At 48.1% G+C, this 19,954-nt stretch overlaps 8 protein-coding genes across 8 annotated transcripts; 5 read left to right on the top strand and 3 right to left on the bottom strand.

The window, feature by feature from the left end:
* Positions 1-55: 55 nt before the first annotated feature.
* On the top strand, positions 56-429 carry BT62DRAFT_896617 (uncharacterized protein; the record flags this gene model as incomplete). The annotated part of the gene is made up of 2 exons (XM_043183267.1): positions 56-181; positions 229-429. The coding sequence occupies 2 exons, from the start codon at positions 56-58 to the stop codon at positions 427-429; spliced, it is 327 nt and encodes a 108-aa protein (XP_043039074.1).
* Positions 430-1,352: 923 nt separating this feature from the next.
* Positions 1,353-3,196, top strand: BT62DRAFT_164625 (uncharacterized protein). Its single transcript, XM_043179900.1, has 2 exons — positions 1,353-1,996; positions 2,054-3,196. Exons 1-2 carry the CDS (start codon positions 1,566-1,568, stop codon positions 3,063-3,065), a joined length of 1,443 nt encoding a protein of 480 aa, XP_043039073.1. The 5' UTR covers positions 1,353-1,565; the 3' UTR covers positions 3,066-3,196.
* Positions 3,197-3,533: 337 nt separating this feature from the next.
* Positions 3,534-4,971, bottom strand: BT62DRAFT_932698 (uncharacterized protein). Its single transcript, XM_043186402.1, has 6 exons — positions 4,697-4,971; positions 4,525-4,646; positions 4,391-4,473; positions 4,210-4,330; positions 3,765-4,145; positions 3,534-3,716 (listed from the first exon to the last, which is right to left on the bottom strand). Exons 1-6 carry the CDS (start codon positions 4,850-4,852, stop codon positions 3,623-3,625), a joined length of 957 nt encoding a protein of 318 aa, XP_043039072.1. The 5' UTR covers positions 4,853-4,971; the 3' UTR covers positions 3,534-3,622.
* Positions 4,972-5,362: 391 nt separating this feature from the next.
* BT62DRAFT_981049 (TAF-domain-containing protein) lies at positions 5,363-7,138 on the top strand (the record flags this gene model as incomplete). The annotated part of the gene is made up of 5 exons (XM_043189562.1): positions 5,363-5,434; positions 5,481-5,573; positions 5,622-6,344; positions 6,567-6,908; positions 6,959-7,138. 5 exons carry the CDS (start codon positions 5,363-5,365, stop codon positions 7,136-7,138), a joined length of 1,410 nt encoding a protein of 469 aa, XP_043039071.1.
* A 494-nt stretch (positions 7,139-7,632) lies between these two features.
* On the top strand, positions 7,633-9,160 carry BT62DRAFT_920284 (uncharacterized protein; the record flags this gene model as incomplete). The annotated part of the gene is made up of 5 exons (XM_043184209.1): positions 7,633-7,797; positions 7,847-8,001; positions 8,053-8,799; positions 8,837-8,861; positions 9,050-9,160. The coding sequence occupies 5 exons, from the start codon at positions 7,633-7,635 to the stop codon at positions 9,158-9,160; spliced, it is 1,203 nt and encodes a 400-aa protein (XP_043039070.1).
* Positions 9,161-9,316: 156 nt separating this feature from the next.
* Positions 9,317-9,903, bottom strand: BT62DRAFT_164354 (uncharacterized protein). The gene is made up of 2 exons (XM_043179899.1): positions 9,513-9,903; positions 9,317-9,465 (listed from the first exon to the last, which is right to left on the bottom strand). The coding sequence occupies exons 1-2, from the start codon at positions 9,733-9,735 to the stop codon at positions 9,407-9,409; spliced, it is 282 nt and encodes a 93-aa protein (XP_043039069.1). The 5' UTR covers positions 9,736-9,903; the 3' UTR covers positions 9,317-9,406.
* Positions 9,904-10,758: 855 nt separating this feature from the next.
* BT62DRAFT_932692 (Abi-domain-containing protein) lies at positions 10,759-12,073 on the bottom strand. Its single transcript, XM_043186401.1, has 6 exons — positions 11,743-12,073; positions 11,481-11,693; positions 11,317-11,428; positions 11,187-11,267; positions 10,978-11,139; positions 10,759-10,929 (listed from the first exon to the last, which is right to left on the bottom strand). The coding sequence occupies exons 1-6, from the start codon at positions 12,016-12,018 to the stop codon at positions 10,811-10,813; spliced, it is 963 nt and encodes a 320-aa protein (XP_043039068.1). The 5' UTR covers positions 12,019-12,073; the 3' UTR covers positions 10,759-10,810.
* A 679-nt stretch (positions 12,074-12,752) lies between these two features.
* On the top strand, positions 12,753-14,850 carry BT62DRAFT_932691 (uncharacterized protein). The gene is made up of 3 exons (XM_043186400.1): positions 12,753-13,428; positions 13,480-13,628; positions 13,683-14,850. The coding sequence occupies exons 1-3, from the start codon at positions 13,135-13,137 to the stop codon at positions 14,560-14,562; spliced, it is 1,323 nt and encodes a 440-aa protein (XP_043039067.1). The 5' UTR covers positions 12,753-13,134; the 3' UTR covers positions 14,563-14,850.
* The last annotated feature ends 5,104 nt before the right edge of the window (positions 14,851-19,954 follow it).

Raw genomic sequence — 19,954 nt, 5'->3', positions numbered from 1 at the left:
TGCGGGGTACAAGAAGCCTACCCAGACTTACGCGAAGGCCGTCGTGCAAGCAAAAATGTACACGGAAGCGTCTGTCAGGTATCTTGCAAGTCTGGGAGTGACCAAACAAGCTGTTTTCGCATTGGCGACGGATGGCCTTGAAGGAGCTGTACTTATGGCTTGGTGCTCGAGCGACTCCGAGGTAAGTTCTTTTCTTGTACTGCTATGCCTACGCTTATCTCATCTTAGACCGTCTACATCGTTGAGCGCAACGTTCAAACGTTCAACATTTCCTCGCCCATCGAGATCTACCATTTTGTCACGGTCCTTCTGCGTCTGCGAGAATATGGGGACACAAAGCTGGAGGATGCAGTCTTGAAGGTATTAGAAGTGGATGGATTCCAACAAAAGAGCTGGAGTAAAACGGCACAGTTTAATAAGGTGGAATGAGATTGCATTGACTGGTATTTTACGAAAAGCATTCTTTGCTTTGATTGGATGTATCCACATGCTTTCTACGTGCTATTGCTAATTTATGTGCTATATATTGTGCAATTATGATATAAAATTTCCGTACTCTGCCAAGTATTCGCCATGGCTTTCCCCTGAACGCTCGGCTTCATCTCGACTCACAGCTCAGCGGCCTCTCCAAGTTGAGGGTTGTTAGTCCACATGGAACCATACCACAGGAACACGCGGCAGCTGAACTGGATTGTACAGTAGTCCTTGCTATATGTACCTGGTTAGTACTAGTACAGTATGTACTTCACCGGTAGGCCGGGCGGCCGCGGTGGGAGCACCATCAATGTGCGATTAATTATTCGGTGCAGTACGACGTAGCGCCGCAGCTGGAAGATGTACGCGTTGTTCGTCCCATCATAATGCTGCTCATATGTGAGAAGCGGTTCTTCCTTGGCATCTAGAAGTTATTCATTTTTCTGCAAGGATGAGCTTCGACAGCAACATTATTAGTCGACCTCTGACCATCCTCCCGGAACACTACTTCGTAGCATTTCACGTAGATGCTGATCCGACTGCAAGTCGGTCATCGGTGCTGGGGCGCTCGTCTTGTCCTTCTGTACAGATAAAAACGGAGATTTATTGTCTCATCTCTCTCAACGAGCCACGGTGCCTTCGCTGCATCACCTGGTGCGGGTAGTCACGAGCTACGCTCGGCCATCGAAGACGAACCGTACTATACTGACTTTGTGGCTTGGTACTGATACATCCTCCTGTACATCAGTCCAAGTGTATGCTGCCATCTGGACAGTCCATTTGTTACCTAACGATCTTCCTTCTCATGTCCTCCAGCCTGCTGACCTCATCGGTACCATCTTGGTCTACCTCTGCCACCCAAACCATCAGCCGCATCCGGCGTTCTACACACTGGCCCAGTCCCTACAATCACACGGAAACAAAATAGGCCTTGGCACTGTGGCCCTGATCCGACTTGATTCTGACATTCAATAACCCTCAAATAGGATCATGCCGAGTAATACTGAACCTACGACCGAGGCTCCCATCTCACCACGCACCATGAGTCTGTTCTTAACCGTCATCGATCTGCTCCTGCTCCTCCCTGTCCTATGGCTGCCTTCCTGTTGTCCTTGTTCCTTCCTCTCGCAGCATCCGCATTGCCTGTAGAGAACATTGACTTGCCGCCTGGGGTCACAGATCACGGTGTTTCCGACCTGCTGTGCACGCCTTCTACATGGTTCACCGTCCTCACCTTTTTGCTCTCAAACTATGTCAGCTATGCCGCTACTATTCAGACTTACCCCGGCGAACCCGTCTTCGACCAGACTCTCGGCTTCTGGACGGCGCTGCTCTTCCCAGCGTCCGGTGTAGCCAGAGGCCTCAACAGCGTCGCGCGCGGGATCCTCATCTTAGCGAATCGAGGAGGATCGGACCTTCAGAAAGCTGCGGCTGCGGGAGCGCTGTGCATGGTCGTGCGCACGGACAAGTGGACACCCGTTGCTGGGCATACTATGCATGCTGTCAAGATATCTGGTGAAAGGTACGTGTGACTTTGATAAAAAAGACAATACTCTCTCAGACCGGAATGGAATTTCAGTGATCTCTCCAAGGCGACATGGAACGTGTATGTCCCAGACTGGATCCGCTCCTCGCTCGCTGATATGGCTTCCGCAGCATGGCGCAAGTTCCATCTGCACGGTGCGTCGCAACGGTTGCCAGAAGGTTACGCATTCGCCTTGGTCCCGCCTACTGCCGTGATCTCCACGACCGGGAACAACCAGAACGTGCAGCTCGCCTACTCTCTTAACAATGCCAAAATCATCCTCTCTATATTCCAGACCGTATCTTCTTCGTATACGCTCTACCGCGCGCGTGGCGATCAGATCGAACGATACGGCTACGTCGCTTTCTCCTTGACTGTCGCGCCGTACATAGTAATGTCCCTGGTGAACCTCCTCGGGAGCTTATTGACGCCAACGTACACGACGGTGTACATCGTACGCTCAGAAGTGACGGACGAGCTGGAGTCGCGGTACGGGCGGTGGTTCGACGGAACTGTGGGGACGCTCTCGACTATAACCGACCATCGAAACCTCACGTTCACGTCCGACGGCGAGAAACACCTTGTGGAGATCAACGGGGGCACGGACACGGGCCCGATCGTCCTCGCCCCGGAGTGTTGCTCCCCAGGTACGACCGTGCATATATCCATCCCCGCGTGCGCCGAGTTCCCCCGCCTGCCCTGGCGCTTCGCGTTCCTCGAGAAGATACCGAGCCCGCTCCAGGGTGGGCTGGCGAACAATGCTCTGATCAACTTGGTGGCGACATTCGTGGTGTCTGTGGGTGCGCCGTTGGCGATCATCGGGGCGCTGTCGGGGTTCCGGCATGGGGGGAGCACGCTGACGCAGAGGGTGTGGATCACGACGTGGTTGGTGTTTGGGTGGGTGTATGGGCTTGGGTTTGGGTTTAGGATGTATGATGTGCCGGCGACGTGGAGGACTAGATGGGGTGAGGTGGCGTTGAGGGCATTAGTGGCTGCTCCGGCTATTGGAGGGTTCGTGGTTGTGGTGCAGATGATCCTGGAGTATGGAAATTGTTTTCGCATTTGAGTTGTAGTCAGGAGGGGATTGCACTATCTTAAGGCGAGTTCGTCTACTAATACCTTTGCTCTTATAGTCAATCATTCGATTCATTCGATGCACGCATACTAACACTTCATTTGTACACCACCCACACATCACCACATCTATGGGGTTCTTAATGACAAACAATTCAATGACCAAGATGATCTATCCTTCTACACTTCTGTTCTTTTTCTTCCGATTCGCATATAATTTCCGAGGCCTTCGCTACGTCAGAGAAGACTCGGAATGACGGATCCAGGTATCGTATTCAAGAAAGGATCCGTTCTGAAGGTGCGTGGGCATGGGGGGATGATACAATCTCCAATCAAGCTTTCGCGGTATATAGATGGCATATTCATTGTTTTCGCGGTGCTGGCGGTGTAACCTAGGTGGGTGGAACTGGTGGTCCGCCAGCTTCAGTATTAATGTTGGGAGCGAACTCTTACACTTATCGTCCAAATTAGCGGCTCGTGGTTAGTGCGGCATAAGATACATGAATAAGTATTACATCGTTCGAAAAGTCTATTTGATAAGTAACGAAATTACAGAGCAACAGATAAAAGAAGACAAATCAAAGTAGTGGTCAGAGCCCACAACTCTGGATGTAATCTCCAACCAGCGCTACCTTGGGTGTTTCTGGAACAAGTGTCAACTCACGACAAACTGAGATTTTGGGGGACGTACTGTGGTGAGCTTGTGCTCTGTGTCTGACTGGAGCCACTGCTAGAGTTAGCTGGGCGTTCTGAGATTGAAACATCCAGAACGGCGACAAGACCATCTACAGCGTTCGTTACACCCTCAACCCATACAGTCAAGTTGTGGTTGATGCCAATACTTGTGTTCTGTAGGAGGCCTGAAGCATACATGACGCTGGTCTGGTATGTGTAGTTTCCGTAGGATGTTGATCCTGAAAACGTCGATGCGTTGGTTAAGGTAAGAGTGGGTATTACGGAGCCAGTGATGTTGCCGATTATATAGTCGCGGCCGAGGTTGTATCCGTTGACCACAATGTCATGACCCTCCGCTTCTGGCTCTTCATATGATGCTGCCATGAAGATGGCACCACTAGAGAAGAGTCATGTCAGTCAGGTGTGGTACACACTGTTGAACTGTAGAAATAGATATTAACCTATTGGCCCCGGTGCCGTTTTGGACCCAGTATCGAAAGTGGTTACCTCCTTGCACGGTCTCTGTGCAAGTTCCTACGGAAGAGTCACCATAGTCATAGCGCATGACAGCCGTTTGGTTTACTTCAGAGAGCGCCCGCCAGTCAGAAACGTGAAAGAACATACATGAAGAAACGTACGTACGAAGGCCTTTTCCGTCCCCAAGATTGGCTTGCTGAGAGTCTCCTTCGTGTAAGCCTAAGCACTCGCCGGCGAAAGACAATGACCTTTGAAGACAATTCGGTGATATATCAAGAACAGTAAGATATATATCTCACAAGAAATAATTTAGGAGCCCTCCATCGGTCTGCTGCAAGGCGAGAACAGCTTCGTCGGAGTTGCCTGATATTATCATGTTCAAGGGCTCCTGCTGACCGGGCGGATATGTCCCCAATATCGTCTAGAACTTTACATGAGTTGTTGGGTAGACACGTGTATCAGTGCGTTCACCGTTAGCATAGACCCCCTATCATCGTACGGATTATAATATGCCACCGCAGATGCGGCGCGCCTAACTGGACTTTTATCTGCGGCAAGAGCAAAAGAAGAGAGGCAAAGCAACTTGAAGAGGAACGCAGATGATTGCCAATGGAAAGAGACGAACATGAGCGTCGAAAGCGTGGCTCATATTCTCAGTGTGGGCCGATTCGTAGCACAGGATTGCACGTGAAAAGAAGATTCAGCGATCGGATCTAGCTGATGATCTCGATTTGATTTTTTTTTTTCCTGAGATTTGCTGGACCGGCGGTAAGGAAAAAAAGGAGCCAAGATGCATGTTTTCTGTTTGGAAATACTCAGTGAAGATTGAGGCATCTTATCTTTATCGTACCTCTGGTAATTCTTAGTGGCACCGTAGGTCTCCCCAATCTCCAGGAAATTGGTTCTATCGAGTCGATGATTTTACGAGCCGAAACAAAGCCATATCGGAAGGTTCAAAATTAAGGTCCGTTTGAAATATCACCAAGGGAGAAAGCAGATAAGTGCCAAGTTAAGATCACACATTGAGTACAAGGAGAGCGGCCCACCGGCCCGATACGTTTGTTGATGCTTATTTGCGCTAAGCGCTTCACCAACGACCACGACCACGACCTCGAGACCTTGGTTTCACCGTGGGTCATGAGCAAGCCAGCAAAGCCAAAGGCTGTTCAAGGACAACAGGCGGGAGCGTACAAGCCTGAATCAGTCAAGGCAGGTCTCTTCTATCTGACAGGAAACATTGCCTACATCCGTGCAGGATGTCGCCGAATTCTTGAACATAACAATCTCGGATTCTGTTGCCTCTTCGTTGGCCAGCGATGTCGAATATAGACTACACCAGGTTATTGAGGTGCGTGGGTTTCCTATGTCGCAAAGGCATCCACTGACCTTCATGCAGGAGGCAGCTCGATTCATGCGGCACGGACGGCGAACCATGATGACCACGGTTGACATCGACCAAGCATTTCGCGTCCTCAACCTCGAGCCCCTGTACGGTCATACCCCACACAATCCCCCGACTTTCCGGCGTGCGCCGGCATTCTCGCATATGCCTGCTGCTGGGCCCGTTTATTTCGTGGAGGATGAAGAGATCGATTTCGACCGTGTTTTGAGGGAAGAGAAGATATCCCTCCTACCAGGCGTGAGCTGGACGGCACATTGGCTAGCAGTGGAAGGTGTTCAACCCCTTATACCGGAGAATCCTCCCGCCATTCCGCGCGATGTTGACCAGGAGGGCGGGAAGTCGCCACCTCGAATGAATGGGATAACAGCGCCAATGGTGCCCGCAGCAACTAAAAAACAGCAACAACAACAACAACAGCAACAACAGCTTGTCAAGCAGGTTCTGTCACGCGAACTGCAACTGTATTATAACCGTCTCACTTCTTCTCTACTTCCTTCATCCTCGGACTTCACCAAACGAACAGCAGCACTGGCCAGCCTAAAAAACGACGCGGGGTTGCAGGCGCTGCTTCCTTATCTCATCAAATGGGTCGGCGAAGGAGTGGTGGGTGCGCTCAAGGATGGGTCGCAGAGTGAACAAGACGGTCGCATGCTCGAGGTGCTCCTCGACGTCATCAGTTCACTTATGGAAAATCAAACGTTGTTCGTCGAACCATACGTGAGTCTTCTGTTGCTGCCAATCTTGTATTTTCTAGGCGCTGCAACGTGATCCAAAACCGCGCCGACTGGGCTTCTGTCCCTGGAAACCACATCTGAACTTCGCCTCAGAATGTCGCTTTCTGTGGCAGAAGGACTGTTGCGTATATGGAATGACCTATCAGCGTCTGAGAATGCCGCATCTATTAAAGCCATCTTTGATGCTGATACGATTCGATTCTAGCTTCATCAAATACTTCCACCGATACTTTCTACCCTACTCCACTCTTCTTTACCCCCTACTCATGCGACATATCTCCGTACATCAGCATCCCAGACGCTATCGCGGCTGCTTACTCAACACTCAACAACATACCCTTCGCTTTCACCCCGGATAATGAAGACGCTCCTTCTAGCTCTCATATCGCCGAATAAAAGCATAGGTACCCGTGAGGGTGCTATCCGTGGCCTCATGGGTGTCGGTAAGGAGGCTGTCAGAAAAGGCCTTGTGGATGGCGGTGGCGCGAAGGTGGTGGGCAGCGAATGCAGTGGTCCCGGCACCGCATCGCTAATAGATTCTGTTATGGTGAATCTGTTTCCTCGACAAGCACTTGACCATGTCTAACTGTCTTCTAGGCTGCGTTTGAGGTCCTCCACCCTCGCTCGGACATGGCAGATACACTTGATATGACACAAGAAGAAGACGTCGCTTTGAGAAGCAAGTTGCGGGAGGCTTTAGGCGACTTTTTCGCTGAAAGGATCTCAGGAGACGCTGCCTGGTCTCGAGGAATCCTTGGAGCGAGCAATGGGACCTGATACGAGGAGATTCTTTTGCATATTTTGCTCATTCTTTGTGGTTGCGTGCTAGTGTATCGTGTATGACTACTAATCTTTTATTTGCAGTATCATTGTATCGCTTCTTTTGACTCTCATTCTTATTTTAGACTCTCGATGCCGAGGCGTCACTCAACGTGCAGGGGCGTTTGTTTGACTCGGCTCGGTACCATCACTTTGATTGTTCTCATTCATCACCTATACATCACCATCACTCGTCACCCTCTCTCACTATCTCAGTACTACGTGGTTGCGCTTGTTATACCAAAACAAAAGAAGGTTGCTCAGTACCGTCCTTCCCTCAACTTCGAAACGTGGCGACCCTCAAACCAGAGATCATATACCAGTGTCATGGTACTTGGCGCCTAAGGACATCGGATGGTTCTTTTCCTTTTTCGAACCATTCAACAGCATCTGAATGACTCGAACTATTCTGACTTCTCTTGCTTTTCAGTTAAGCTCGTGGCCGTTTCACCATGATCTCCTGCGCACAAATCAATGCGCCGTCCAAGACACCCGCTTTATGGGCACCTGCCGGCCTACGAGAGCTTTGGATGAAGAACCCGGGCAGCATGGAAGCGATGATGAAGGAGATGTCGCATGATTTTCGGGTTCTCCAGGTCCACGGAACGCTGTTCAAAGTAAGTCGTCGAATTCCTTCGTGGCTTAAATCAGTAACAACCCCGGCAGGTTTACGCACCTTCGATTATTCCGCTCGCACCAGCGCTAGCAAAAGAAATCAGCTCCTCGAGCAAAGGAGCCCGACCTGACGATCCAATCATACTGTCCGATCCCCCGGAATCATCAGAACATTTCCAAGCTTTCTTATTTGGAGTATACAAACAGTAAGACAGCGCTACTTTCCCAACTCCGCCCTTGCTGACTCCAGCCTCCAGATCCGATCTAGACGTACGCGTGGTGTCCTTTCTCGACATCCTCCTAGTTGCGGAGATGTCCTTCCATTATGGAAACATCAATAGCGCATTCTGGGCCATGGAGGGTGTACGGTTGGGGGTGTACGCCACACAAGATAGACCTTTGCGCTCTGCGTCGGCAGACCTCTTCGTACGGCTCCTCAAGGTGGCTTTCATCTGCGAAGATGATGCGCTATCGCATTCGGTGCAGTCCCAGTGGCTTTGTAGGCTCTTCCGAGGGGAGCTATCTCCGCTGCGGGCGATAGAAATGGGGAGCAAAGAGCCTGGTCGGTTAGAGCACCTCCTGAGCCACGCGTATTATGTTCATATGGTTCAGCTGGATCCTCTGTTGTCTGCAGGCCAGTCCATCGAGGCCAGATCCCCCTTGTCGAGTATCCAGAACCTCCACGTCTTTTGTGGCTATTATTCTCTGTCGACGTTTATAGCGAAGATAGGGGAATGTCCCCGGCCATTTCGGAGAGGAAGGGGGTGCATGTCTCATGCGGATTGTGAGAGGGTGTGGAAGGCGAGCTGGACGGCTGCTATGAAGAACAGTTCAACGGGATCTGAAGTGGATATTCTTGGACGGTTGAGAGGGGTCGTGTTGGAACTAGGGAGGGACCAACTGTTGCCGCTTGCGATGTTCCATCGTTGTCGTATAAATGCGTTGGGCAGTGTTGCGAAGCTTAGAGAGACCATTTCTAAGCAATTAAATCACCATTTTGATTTGTAAATCGGGAATGATCGGATGATATGTTTCGATGAGAACTGGTAGAGAGAAATTACCCACGGTACGCGACAGAGAAGAGAAGGATTTCGCATGTTTTCAGGCCAGGTCAAAAACCCCGTGCTGTCAAAGAATTTGGGTTCCCAATCGTAACCTCTGCAAACCTTAACCTTTACAAACCTTAATTTTTGGACAGCGATACTGTCGCTCGGCGGAGGCTGGTCGACTTTCTATCAACGATACATCTTGTAGACTCGTTATTCGTCTAGTGTCGGACTCTTCCCTGCGGCAGTAGGCTGCCAACTTACCGACGACACGCGACTCGAAGATTATCATCTCGTTCACACGTTCGAGGGCGCATGACGCAATATGACACGAACCCATTCCCAAAAGCTGCCATAGCGTACACGTGAAACCCAAAATCACCATTGATATTGGTATAAGAGAGAAAAAACGCTCGCATGTACACTGATATAATAGTTATAGCAATGGAATAAAATGCAACACACGTCGTCCGATTAATTTTGGGTGGGGGTCATCACAATCATCGCAAGTCATGAACACATTTACTTCTCCCCCGATGAATGCCCAGGCGCACCATAACTCGCCTCAGGATCTATAACAGCGCATACAGGGAGGGTCCATCTCACCTAGTAAAACCCAATGAACTGAATTACCAATTCATTCTCCACGCTGACGGAGATATTTTACTCACTGTATGCCCAATAGTCAGCTTGAGGGCGCTCCAGCATACGGCTTAATTCCACATACAGGAGCGACAAGGTGATATCACCGGTGGCCTTTGCCTGGGCGGCGAGCTCATCCTCGAGACTGAGGTCCAAACGGAGGTTCAAGGCCTCCTTGGGCGCAGCGGCACCCTTGGCAACAGACGAGAATTTAGGAGAGGCGGAGTGGGTAGCAGTCTCCTGGACGAACATAACGTGGATGCTAGAGAAACCTCCGCGGGAACTGGATCCTTTTATACACGCATTGACTTTGGACCGAGGGTAGAAGTAACGTTACTTCCCCCGCTGTATGTATTGCTTGCCAATAAACCGGGTGCCTCGTCGCAGCAACTTAACTAGTTCCAGACTCAAGACTCAAGTCAGAAAGAAGACTGAAAGTTCTCGGCACGTAACGGCCGCATTTTGGAATTTCATAACTGTGGGTCGAATCTGTCCATTACTGGAGCGCTTGGCCGGGAGTAAATTCGGTTTGAGGAACGGAATGCGGAGAGGCGACGCTCGGGACAGTTAAAAAAATCGAAAATTCGGATGGCGTCGGCTGAAACAGCGGGAATCACGACTAGGGTGCGAAGTCACCGTGCGCGCGACGCTCGCGCAAATCCCATTCTTCTTTCTTCTTCTAGGTGCCAGAGGCACCAAATGGAAGTCTCCTGCGGAGCATGGTGCAATTATAAGAATGCGAAACGAAACCTTGCTTGCTGTACTTTGACTATCTCTGGAAATGTATCCGTTACCGTATGTGCGCGTGAGGAGACGGGTTTAACAGGAGGATGAAAGCTCGAATCCGAGATGGAGCTCAAGTCGAGGTGAAACTTGGACTGGGTTGTTAATATGACAGCGGTCCGAATAGCACCAACATTTTCATTTGACCTAGGCCCGTCCTATTAGTCGCCACGGTTTCCCCAACAAGAGTCTGCTTTGAGTTACGTTATTTTCGCAGAATAGCTCTAGCCTTCAGGACATGTTTTTTCTGTAGGGCGTTCATCAGTTTTCCGCTCGAATAATACATAAAAAGGAAGTTGCATAGTCCGAAAACTCGCCTCGGAGCGGTCATTCTGAAATGCCATTCGGGGATGTTGCGATGCGACTCATGACCCACGGCGCTTAACTCGTAGCGCAAGTCATTAACTGTGCAGAGACTTCTGAATTGACTCTGCCCCCTGTCGACATCCTATGGGCCACACCCACAAAGAATGGAAGCTGATACACTGAATCAAAAAAGAAAAATTTTAAATTCCACACCATAATGACGAAACATATAACCATTCTATCGAGGTTGAACCAACGGCTGTGATTGGCTCCAATAAATGCTGTTTTCCGTCGCAGACCATACGCCCAGCGTAGATATATACCCGATGACACCTAGAACATACGCCATTAAGATCACTAGGCCAAAGGTCAGCAGAGAAGAGAAAGGAAAGGTAACGGACGCACGGAATGTCTTGGAAGGAAAATGCCTTAACTCTTGTTGCAGCCCGGGAACCCCCATTATATTACAAAAGACATGTGCGGTGATAGGAGGCCATATTGACCCGGTTCGAAGGAACAGGTATGAGCAATGGAATCCAAAGAGCGTAGTATATGTCATTTGAAATGCTTTTGAGAGTCAGGACGACGTATTTCCTGACGGTAATACGACCTACCAATGATTATAATAGCACGCTTCAGTGCTGCGTTGGTCCGTCCAAAGCGGTTGTAAGCATCCCAAGCATGATGCACGTGTGCTAGCACCATGTTCAGCGTTGATGTGCCACAAAGCGGAATGATACCCACCCAGGCCGAACCACAGCGGAGCGAGGAATATCATGCGATAGGCCGACGCGCCCGATAGATGATAGACGGAGAGCATGCATGCCCTGAAAACAGTCTCTTCTGTCAGAGGTGCCTGCAATGGCCATCAGGTGATTCCCAGCAACAGAACGAACCAGGCTTCTCACCACAACAAATGTCCTCAGTCCTATAATAGAATAGAATGCATTCCAGGCACTATTGTTTCGGTTGAACATCTTCTGGAACGGTAATGTTCTGTATAAGGACATCGCGAACAAGGGGCCAAGAAAGAGCACTGGCGTTATCAAGTGGGCGACCACGGGATGAGGTGCTGTAAATCCCAGTCGCTCGAGAGTGTCGGCTCTTGCCTCACTAGCCGTCTGTACGACAATCAGAAAGACGTCTTATGCAAAAGAGGTCGTCGCGCACCGAAAACGCTTTCAGCCGCACCCAGTATACGACCAAGCAGGACACCACCGTCGAGGACACCACTGCCGTCAGCCGCGCCCGAATGACGTCCGGATCGTCTCTCCATCGTTCTTTCTCTTGCTTCTGCCTGGACTCGCCTTCCGACACCTTGACAGTCTTGGAGACGAACGACAGACGCGCATTTTTGGATATGTAAAGAGACCCGACGTAGGAAGAGGCGAAGAAAAGGGCGAGAAGCGTTGCTTGCGACGAGGACAGCGGTCCGGCGGTGACCATGGCGGTCGCTGTGAAAGAGAGGCTATTATCGTCATGACCGTGTTTGACCGACGCGATGAATGCTAACAAAGGATGTCATCGAGATAACAAAGAGACAATAAATATAGATAAATGTCATCCAGATGATTCGTAGAAAAAACTATCCGAAAAGATTACATGTTTACTGCAAACTTCGTTGTGACAGCAACGTTCATTGGGCGCGAGTCATTGTCTTTTTTTCTATCAAACTTCGATAGGTATACCGTTCAAGTTGTATACAATACCCCTCGGCGTGAAGGCTATGCCCACCTAAATGCCCGATCGAGACCAATAAATAGAGCACTAAACGCCGCGGCACGACAAACATTGGAGAACTTGGAGGGTAGTAACACTCATATCGAACCGAACGTGGTGTGATGGATTAGCGCTTAGTGTACATTTGTACGAGAATGAAAAAATATATAACGCGTACAGCTCTTTGGAAACCTCGAAGAGTTTCTGCCATGGGGATTGGAACAAATACACGGTATCAAGCATATCAGGCATAGTGCTGAAGCAAATGACAGCCTATAATATATATAATAGATGATCAACGATGAACCATGAAAACATTATGGGGGAGTGCAGAAGTGATAGGCATTCCTTTCGCAGCTTTCCCAAGTGAACGTAAGGGTGAGATAAGTGGGCTAAGCGGCCCGGGAATGACGGATCCTATGTTTGGTTGTACGTAACTGGGTAAATAATATTCAAACTCACCTCTCGCCACCATCGTGAAGGCGTCATTCTGGCGGCCCTTCCTATCTGTCTTTCATACGCGAGATGCAATAACAGTGATCTTGCAGTATTTTTCAAGCCATCTCAATGACACGGCCGCCCTAATGCCCGGGAGTCGACGCCCTAGCTTACCATCCTCATACGATTCTTCTGCTATAGATGGTGCAATATCAAGATCTTTGATCAGTAGAAACGTGAATGATGCAAAGCCGGGCTCTGCGTATCCAACGTGACTTATGAATGTCTGCGGGGCCCAAGATCCGACACGTGTAGGCAACATGTCCTACTGGGGTTCTCTTGCTGCATGTAAATGCGAACCATGTCCTTCCAATAGCCCCACATCCACATCCCCAGACAATACCCATGTCCCCCTTCACAGTCTTTGACCCGGCTCACAAAATCAAACAACTCTTCTGGATCTTCCGTCGTTCGAGTCGGAGGCAGAAGACATTTCAGCGCGCAGACCCGGTTGAACCGCCGTCAGCCGAGCTAAAATGTAAACAAGATCGTCATGATACGTCGCTTAATGAGCCGGCTATGTTTGCTGTTGATACAGCAGCTGTGTGCGTTTGGGATGACGTTTACTGTTCAAATGGGGATGATAACGACGAGGAGGGCGAATACTATATACTAAGGGCCCAGAATACGCTCTTCAAGGTATGTCATGTCCATTTTTGATGCCCCCTCTAGTCTCATATTGGTCTGAAGGTACGAAGATCTATTCTGGCGCGAGATGATTCAGCCTTCCAAAGCTTGGAGTCATTTCGATGTAGCTGGAAATACGGCCACTCGCCTGTCATTAGGGTCCCCGAAAGTGCTGATAAACTTCGGGACCTACTGTGGGCTTTGCATCACCTGTGAGTTGCCTTGTCCATTGCGATCGCCACCTTTGCATTGAACGAATTACTCAGAGATCCACACAACCCCTACCTCGCTCATGGCCCATCTATATTTTTTCTCCTAAACATTGTCGAGCTATCCAGCAAATATCGCTTCCCCTCCTTTGAATCCTGGGCTGCCGATCAGCTGTACAAAATGCTGCAGGGAACAGCACTTCCATTCTCTCTCGTATTAACATCATCCTCTCGTTCAACATCCTCCTCTTCCATGACCCTCACCGAGAACCTGTCAGAGCCACTGAACATGGATTCGATCTGCATTCGACTTCTCGACATTTCCTTTACTTCTCGGTTTGAGTCCCTATTTCCTCTCGTGATACGAAAGATTGTAACCCGGACCTTGTGGTACGGCTACCATCCTGGGGAGACTCTCGTTCGGACCATACAAGGCCTTTCGGTCCGTCGGTCCCGCTTCAAACCCCACCTACGCCACCTCTTAGGGGTTGTCTACTACCGGATGCTAATAGATCTCCCATGCTTCTCGACATCCGGGGGAGGTGTTATTTTCCCGCGTTCGATGGATATCGAACTGCGGATGTGTTTCCTCTCGGCGCACGACTCGCTTACTCGTATGTGGGCGAGAATGCGGTCATCGCTGTCCCCCATTGGAGGGCCCGAGTCCGTCTTTCCCAACCCACATGCAGGATGCAAGGAAATGTGGGATTATTACTGGACGGAATCAGCTCGACGAGCGGAGCAGTCGAGCTCGGGCCGGAGGCGGAATCCAACCGACGTTTTGGGGTTGCTGAAGTCGACGATGATCATGGTGCGGAAAGTTGTGGCGGACTCGCCGTCGGTGTGTTTGGAGTGTTCTTTGGCTGGTCTAGAGGCGGTGGACAGGGTGCGGGATGGGATCATCAATAATCTGAGTGACTTGTTCGCGTATTGTTAGAGCTGGGACGGTTTGGACGACTTGTATTTGTACTAATCTCGCTTACCACTCCTTTAGTCGGTCGAGCAGGACGTGAAATGCGATCCTTGGAGGATCAAACTGTATTTCTGACTATGAATGACGCTGCAAATAATGTTCCTTTGTCTCCATATTCACACTGTATACCTTCTCTTTTCCGTGTAACCATGTCTTACATTTTGTATGCCACATATGATAACTTGCGTCAAGAAGGAACGCGATTTAAGAAGTATTAGGAATGTTTCATATATTAAATAAAAGCAGTTGACCGGGAAAACACTCCTTAGTTTCATACCCAATAGATCTGATTGATTGGTACAATATACAGACTCGTTCTAAACCTTCTCCTTTGCCTCGATATTCGTTCATAGTGTTCTAGTTCTACAATCGTAAGAGGCCGGTTACAGGAAACCGCTAAGAAAGACAGTTGGGGACGTGTGATCAATCTTGTGTCGAAACTTGGATGAATTGTGTGCATTGTGCTCCGTCTTAGATAGTAGCGCGATGGACCGGCAGGTAAAATGCTTCATTTCTCCATGACTATATAACATCGGATCTCTACAGTCCGCCCACTCTTTTGCCCTGTTTAACTGGTGATTGTTCTTCTACATATGTGTCTACATCCTGTCCATACCAAGTAATTATATATATAGAAGCATTTTCACTTGTGAACATTCCAGACAGTGGTAAGAGGAAAATCGAAATATACAACAGATTGCAAACCATATGAAGTATACCTAAGGTAAATGTAAATTTCCTAGATCTGTGCTACTTTCTCCACCTTCTATTTCAACCCTTCCTTTCCCGACTCTTGGGGACACGGAGGTCACGGCATCTGAGCAGACTTCCACCATTCCCCAATCTATGTGAACTTCAACTTTGTCTGGGTCCAGGCCATCCTTCTTTGCCTGCTCCTTAGCCCCTCGCAGCTTCTCCTCCACCATTGTTACCATCTCTTGTGCTGTGCTCTTTGCTGCTTCGATGTGGTCTGGGTGCATCTTGAAATGATCAATGTAATAATCTCTGAGGCAAAGGAGGAATGTGGCAAAGTGGAACACTTCTATGGGTGATGATTCTAAGAAAGTGATGTGCATTCGTAGCACCTAATAGAGTACACTGTTAGCTATAATGTAGACTACAGGATACCAATCAGTAACATAAATGAAGTAATATAAGTAGATACCCACCCTCACACAGCATAGTGATAAGCAGAAACATGGTGAGGGTGCTCAACAGACCATATTCAATATATATAGTCCATCCCGACATAAAGGGGTATCGAGCTCGGCTGGTGGGATATGATGGAGCTCCTGCTTGCTAATCCAACACTCCCCCTCAAGCAGAGTGAAGTCCAAGCTCAGTAGCAAAGTGCTTCACCTTGGCCAAAGGTAAAGGCTTGGTGAGAGCATCAGCAACCATGTCCTCAGTGAGACAATAAACAAGATGAAGGGAGCCCTTCACTGATGACCCAGCAAATGAAGTGGAAGCAAATGTCAATGTGCTTGGTTCAGGCATGATACTGATGATCTTTCAAGAGTGCAATAGCAGACTGATTGTCTGAGAATAAAGTTGTAGCATCAGTAATCAGTGAGAAAACTTGAGAGAGCAGACTGCAAAGCCAGAGTGCCTCCTTTGATGCATGTGTTGCAGCCACATATTCAGACTCAGTGGTTGAAAGTGAGATGATCTCCTGCTTTTTAGATGACCATGAAACAGCTCCACCATTCAGCATGAAAGCATACCCAGTAATGGCATGCCTATCCTCTGCCATGCTCTCATCAGCATCCACATATCCATGCAAAACCTTTCTGTTTCTCCCAAACATCAGCCAGTAATCCCTCATGCCCTTCAGATAGTGAAAGATGTGCTTTACAGCCTTCCAATGGGCCTCTGCAGCAGCCGTTGAATATTTCGAGACTGTTGTCATGGCAAATGTGATGTCAGGGCATGTCCTGAGCATAACCCAGATTAAAGAGCCAACAGACTCTCTGTAAGGGACATCTCTCATGGCTGCAATTTCTTGGGTAGAGGCTGATGCAGGAAAGGAAGATAAATGGAGATTAATATCCATTGGTGTAGAGACTGGTTTGAGGTGTTCAAAGCCATAGTGATGAACAATGGAATCGATGTACAAGCATTGAGAAAGGCAAACAGAGCATGACTCATGGTCATGTGTGATCTTGATGCCAAGAATCCAGTGCAGCTCTTCCAAATTCATGACTTTCATGTATTTTGCCATACCTTCCTTTATCTCTCACACTAGATGCAATGATGATGCTGCAATGGTGCAGTCATCAACATGGACAGCAATGACAGTCAAGTTTCAGCTCTCCTGCTTGTAAAACATGGCTTGATCAACATCACACTGCTTGAATCCCAGCTGCACCACCAAAATCTCAACAAGACATTGATACCAGTGATGACCATTCTGCTTCAAGCCATACAGAGTCTTTATGAGATAGCAGACTTAACCAGGATGGGAGTCAGACTCAGGATAGCCAGGAGGTTGACATGTATAAATGATTTCTTCATTGGTGAGCATTCCATTCAAGTATATGCCCTTGATATCAACTTGATAAAACTCTAGGTTGAGTGCTGCAGCCATAGCAAGGATTGAACAGATTGATGCAAGTCTTGCAATAGGAGCATAAGTGTCAAAGTAGTTAATGCCAGGTACTTGTGAGAACCCTTGTGCTATCAAGCAAGCTTTAAACTTGACTATGCCTCCTTCAGCATCCTTCTTGATTCGAAAGACCCACTTTGAGCCTATGACATTTGCTCCAACTGGTTTTTCAACAATTTTCCAAGTCTCCACAGTCTTTAATGTCACAAGCTCTTTCTGTATTGCATCTTTCTGTTAAGCCCAAATTCCACATGACCAATGACACATGATAAACTGATAGAACCTCGCACTTCGGGTTATACTATCAGAGTTCACTTATGTGCTATTGGCATTGTGTAGTCAAGGTGTTTGCAGTTCGCTCAAGATGAGATGATGAAGTAAAACTTTAGTTTGAGACTGGGGTGTTACAGCGAGAACTAAACTACTTAAATACTGTTCTGTTATCACATTATAAATAACTATTCACAAAAGATATTGTCTGCTGTAGAGCTGTTTCCCCTACTGTTGCCAGGCTTCCCACAAAAGCTGTTGTCTTGCTGTGGAGCTGTGGTCATGCACTGCAATTTGGGGACAAAAAGAGCATTGTCTCTCTCTTCACAGCACACAGCAGTGCAATAGAAGAATAACTGACTGAGCTGCTGAGCTAAGCATTCCCATAGTCATTAGTGCTGGCCTAAGTGCTCTGACTAAGCAAAGATAGAGGTTATTTCTGAAGGAAAAGAAAGAAAAATAGGAAGAAAATAGGAAAAATCATAACATTACCCTCTCCTTAAGACTATCGTTCTGATGGTTAAGTTAGGGTAAGTTGCCATGGCCAGCAGGAGGTGGCCGATCTGCTGGACCCATTGCTGGTGTTTGACATTGCTCTTCAGTGTATGTCCCAACTCTATGTGGCACCTCTGTTGGACCGCCATCTTCATTGTCCTGCTGTCTGTTGTTCATGGTATCGTGAGGTCGGTTGAAAGAATGGACAGGGTCATCTTCATTGTCCTCTCATACATGTCCTCTGCTGGTGGCAGGTTGATTGATGTATATCTGACTAGATACCATCCCCCTTCCCATTGGTGCCACATCTTTCCAGTCATAATGTTGAACATGACCATTCTTGGCATCTATTTTGTTGATTCTGTGCTCGTAATCTCGGATTGCATCCTCTGCATTCATGTATTTTTCGTTGACCCATTGATTTGATTCTGGACTATAACCCTTCCAGCTGACTAGATAGTCAATGGTTGTTTTCATGCCTCCACCGTGTGCTTTAACTCAGCACGTTTTGTGATTTAGCACTTCATTGATTTCATAGTGTTCTTCATTGTCGATGAGTTCAGCTGGTGGTGGAGGTGGTCATTCTTGGTTTGGAAAGGCTGGTGCGACATATGGTGTCAACAATGTTTCATTAAAAACATTATGGACTTTCCAAGTTGCTGGAAGCTGCAACCTATATGTGGAGTTGCCAATCTTTTTGATTACTTTGAAGGGGCTGGTGCATTTGTCTGCCAATTTTTGTTTTGGCCTTGGTAAGTGGAGGTTGGTTGTATCCAACCAAACTTTGTCATTGGTTGAATATTCATGTCCTGGTTGCTTATGTTTGTCATACTGTTTTTTCATTGTCACAGCCACCTTGTTAAGGGCTGTTTTGGTTTCTTTGTGGATCTTTGCCATTGTCGATGCAAAGTCCATTGATGCCAGTGTTGTTGTGTGGACCCGTCCTGTTTGTGCAACTGGTGGGTTTCATTCATAATTCACAAAGAAGGGTGTTTTACCTGTCGCTGAGTGAACTCTGTTGTTGTGTTGGAATGCTGCTAGTGCTAGCCATTCTGTCCAGTCATCTTGTTGATAACTGACGAAAAGTCATAAGTACTTTTTGATTTCTTGGTTGGCTCATTCTGTTTGGCCATCTGTCTGTGGATGGTATGCTGTGGAAGTATTCCTTTTGATATTGAGGAGTTGGTATAAGTCGTCCAAGAATTTGGAAACAAATTGTGGTCCTCTGTCTGAAATGACTACTTGAGGCATGCCGTATTTTGCATAGACCTCATCTCATAGTATTTTTGCCCATCCTTTGGATGTTAATTCTGTCGAACAGGTGATCATGATGATCACCTTTAAGAAGTGATCGACTATGATGATGATTGCGTCATAGCCGTTGCTTTTAGGAAGTCCGGTTATCATGTCCACCAAAATGTGGGTCCATGGCAATGCAGGGATCTCATTTGGGTGGAGTGGTGCTGCCTTGGGTTGTGTTGAAGACTTGCCTCACTGACAGGTTTCACAAGCTTTCACATATTGGGTGATATCATAATCTATTTTCAGCCACCAATAGTTCCTCAAGACCAGTTCCTTGGTCTTAGCGATCCCTGGATGTCTGGCAGTCGCATGATCATGATACATCGCGATGATATCACCCTGCAGTCGTTGATCTCATGGAATGTAGATCTATTCATTGTAACGGATCAGTCCCCCTTCCTTTTTTAGCCTATGCTCATGGTTGAGTGATGGGGCAATTCTTTGATTCTATTTGTGGGGATTCCGAGTGGCACTTTTGATGCATTCATGCATCTCTTCTTCTGTGGGCATGATCATTGCCTGGAAGTGTTCTGGTCATAGTAACACGACCTCTTTGTTGTTATCTCCTCCTTGATCATGATCCACCCTGTGGCTCAGGAAATTGGCCTTTTTGTTTGATACACCGGCCTTGTAATGTAGTGTATATTCATATTCTGATAGTTCCATGACCCATCGGGCTTGTCT

Source organism: Guyanagaster necrorhizus (assembly GCF_019112545.1).
Source record: "Guyanagaster necrorhizus MCA 3950 unplaced genomic scaffold BT62scaffold_14, whole genome shotgun sequence".
Taxonomy (NCBI): Eukaryota; Fungi; Basidiomycota; class Agaricomycetes; order Agaricales; family Physalacriaceae; genus Guyanagaster; species Guyanagaster necrorhizus.
Note: the sequence above shows the minus strand (reverse complement) of the source record. Positions and strands in the feature narration are given on the sequence as shown.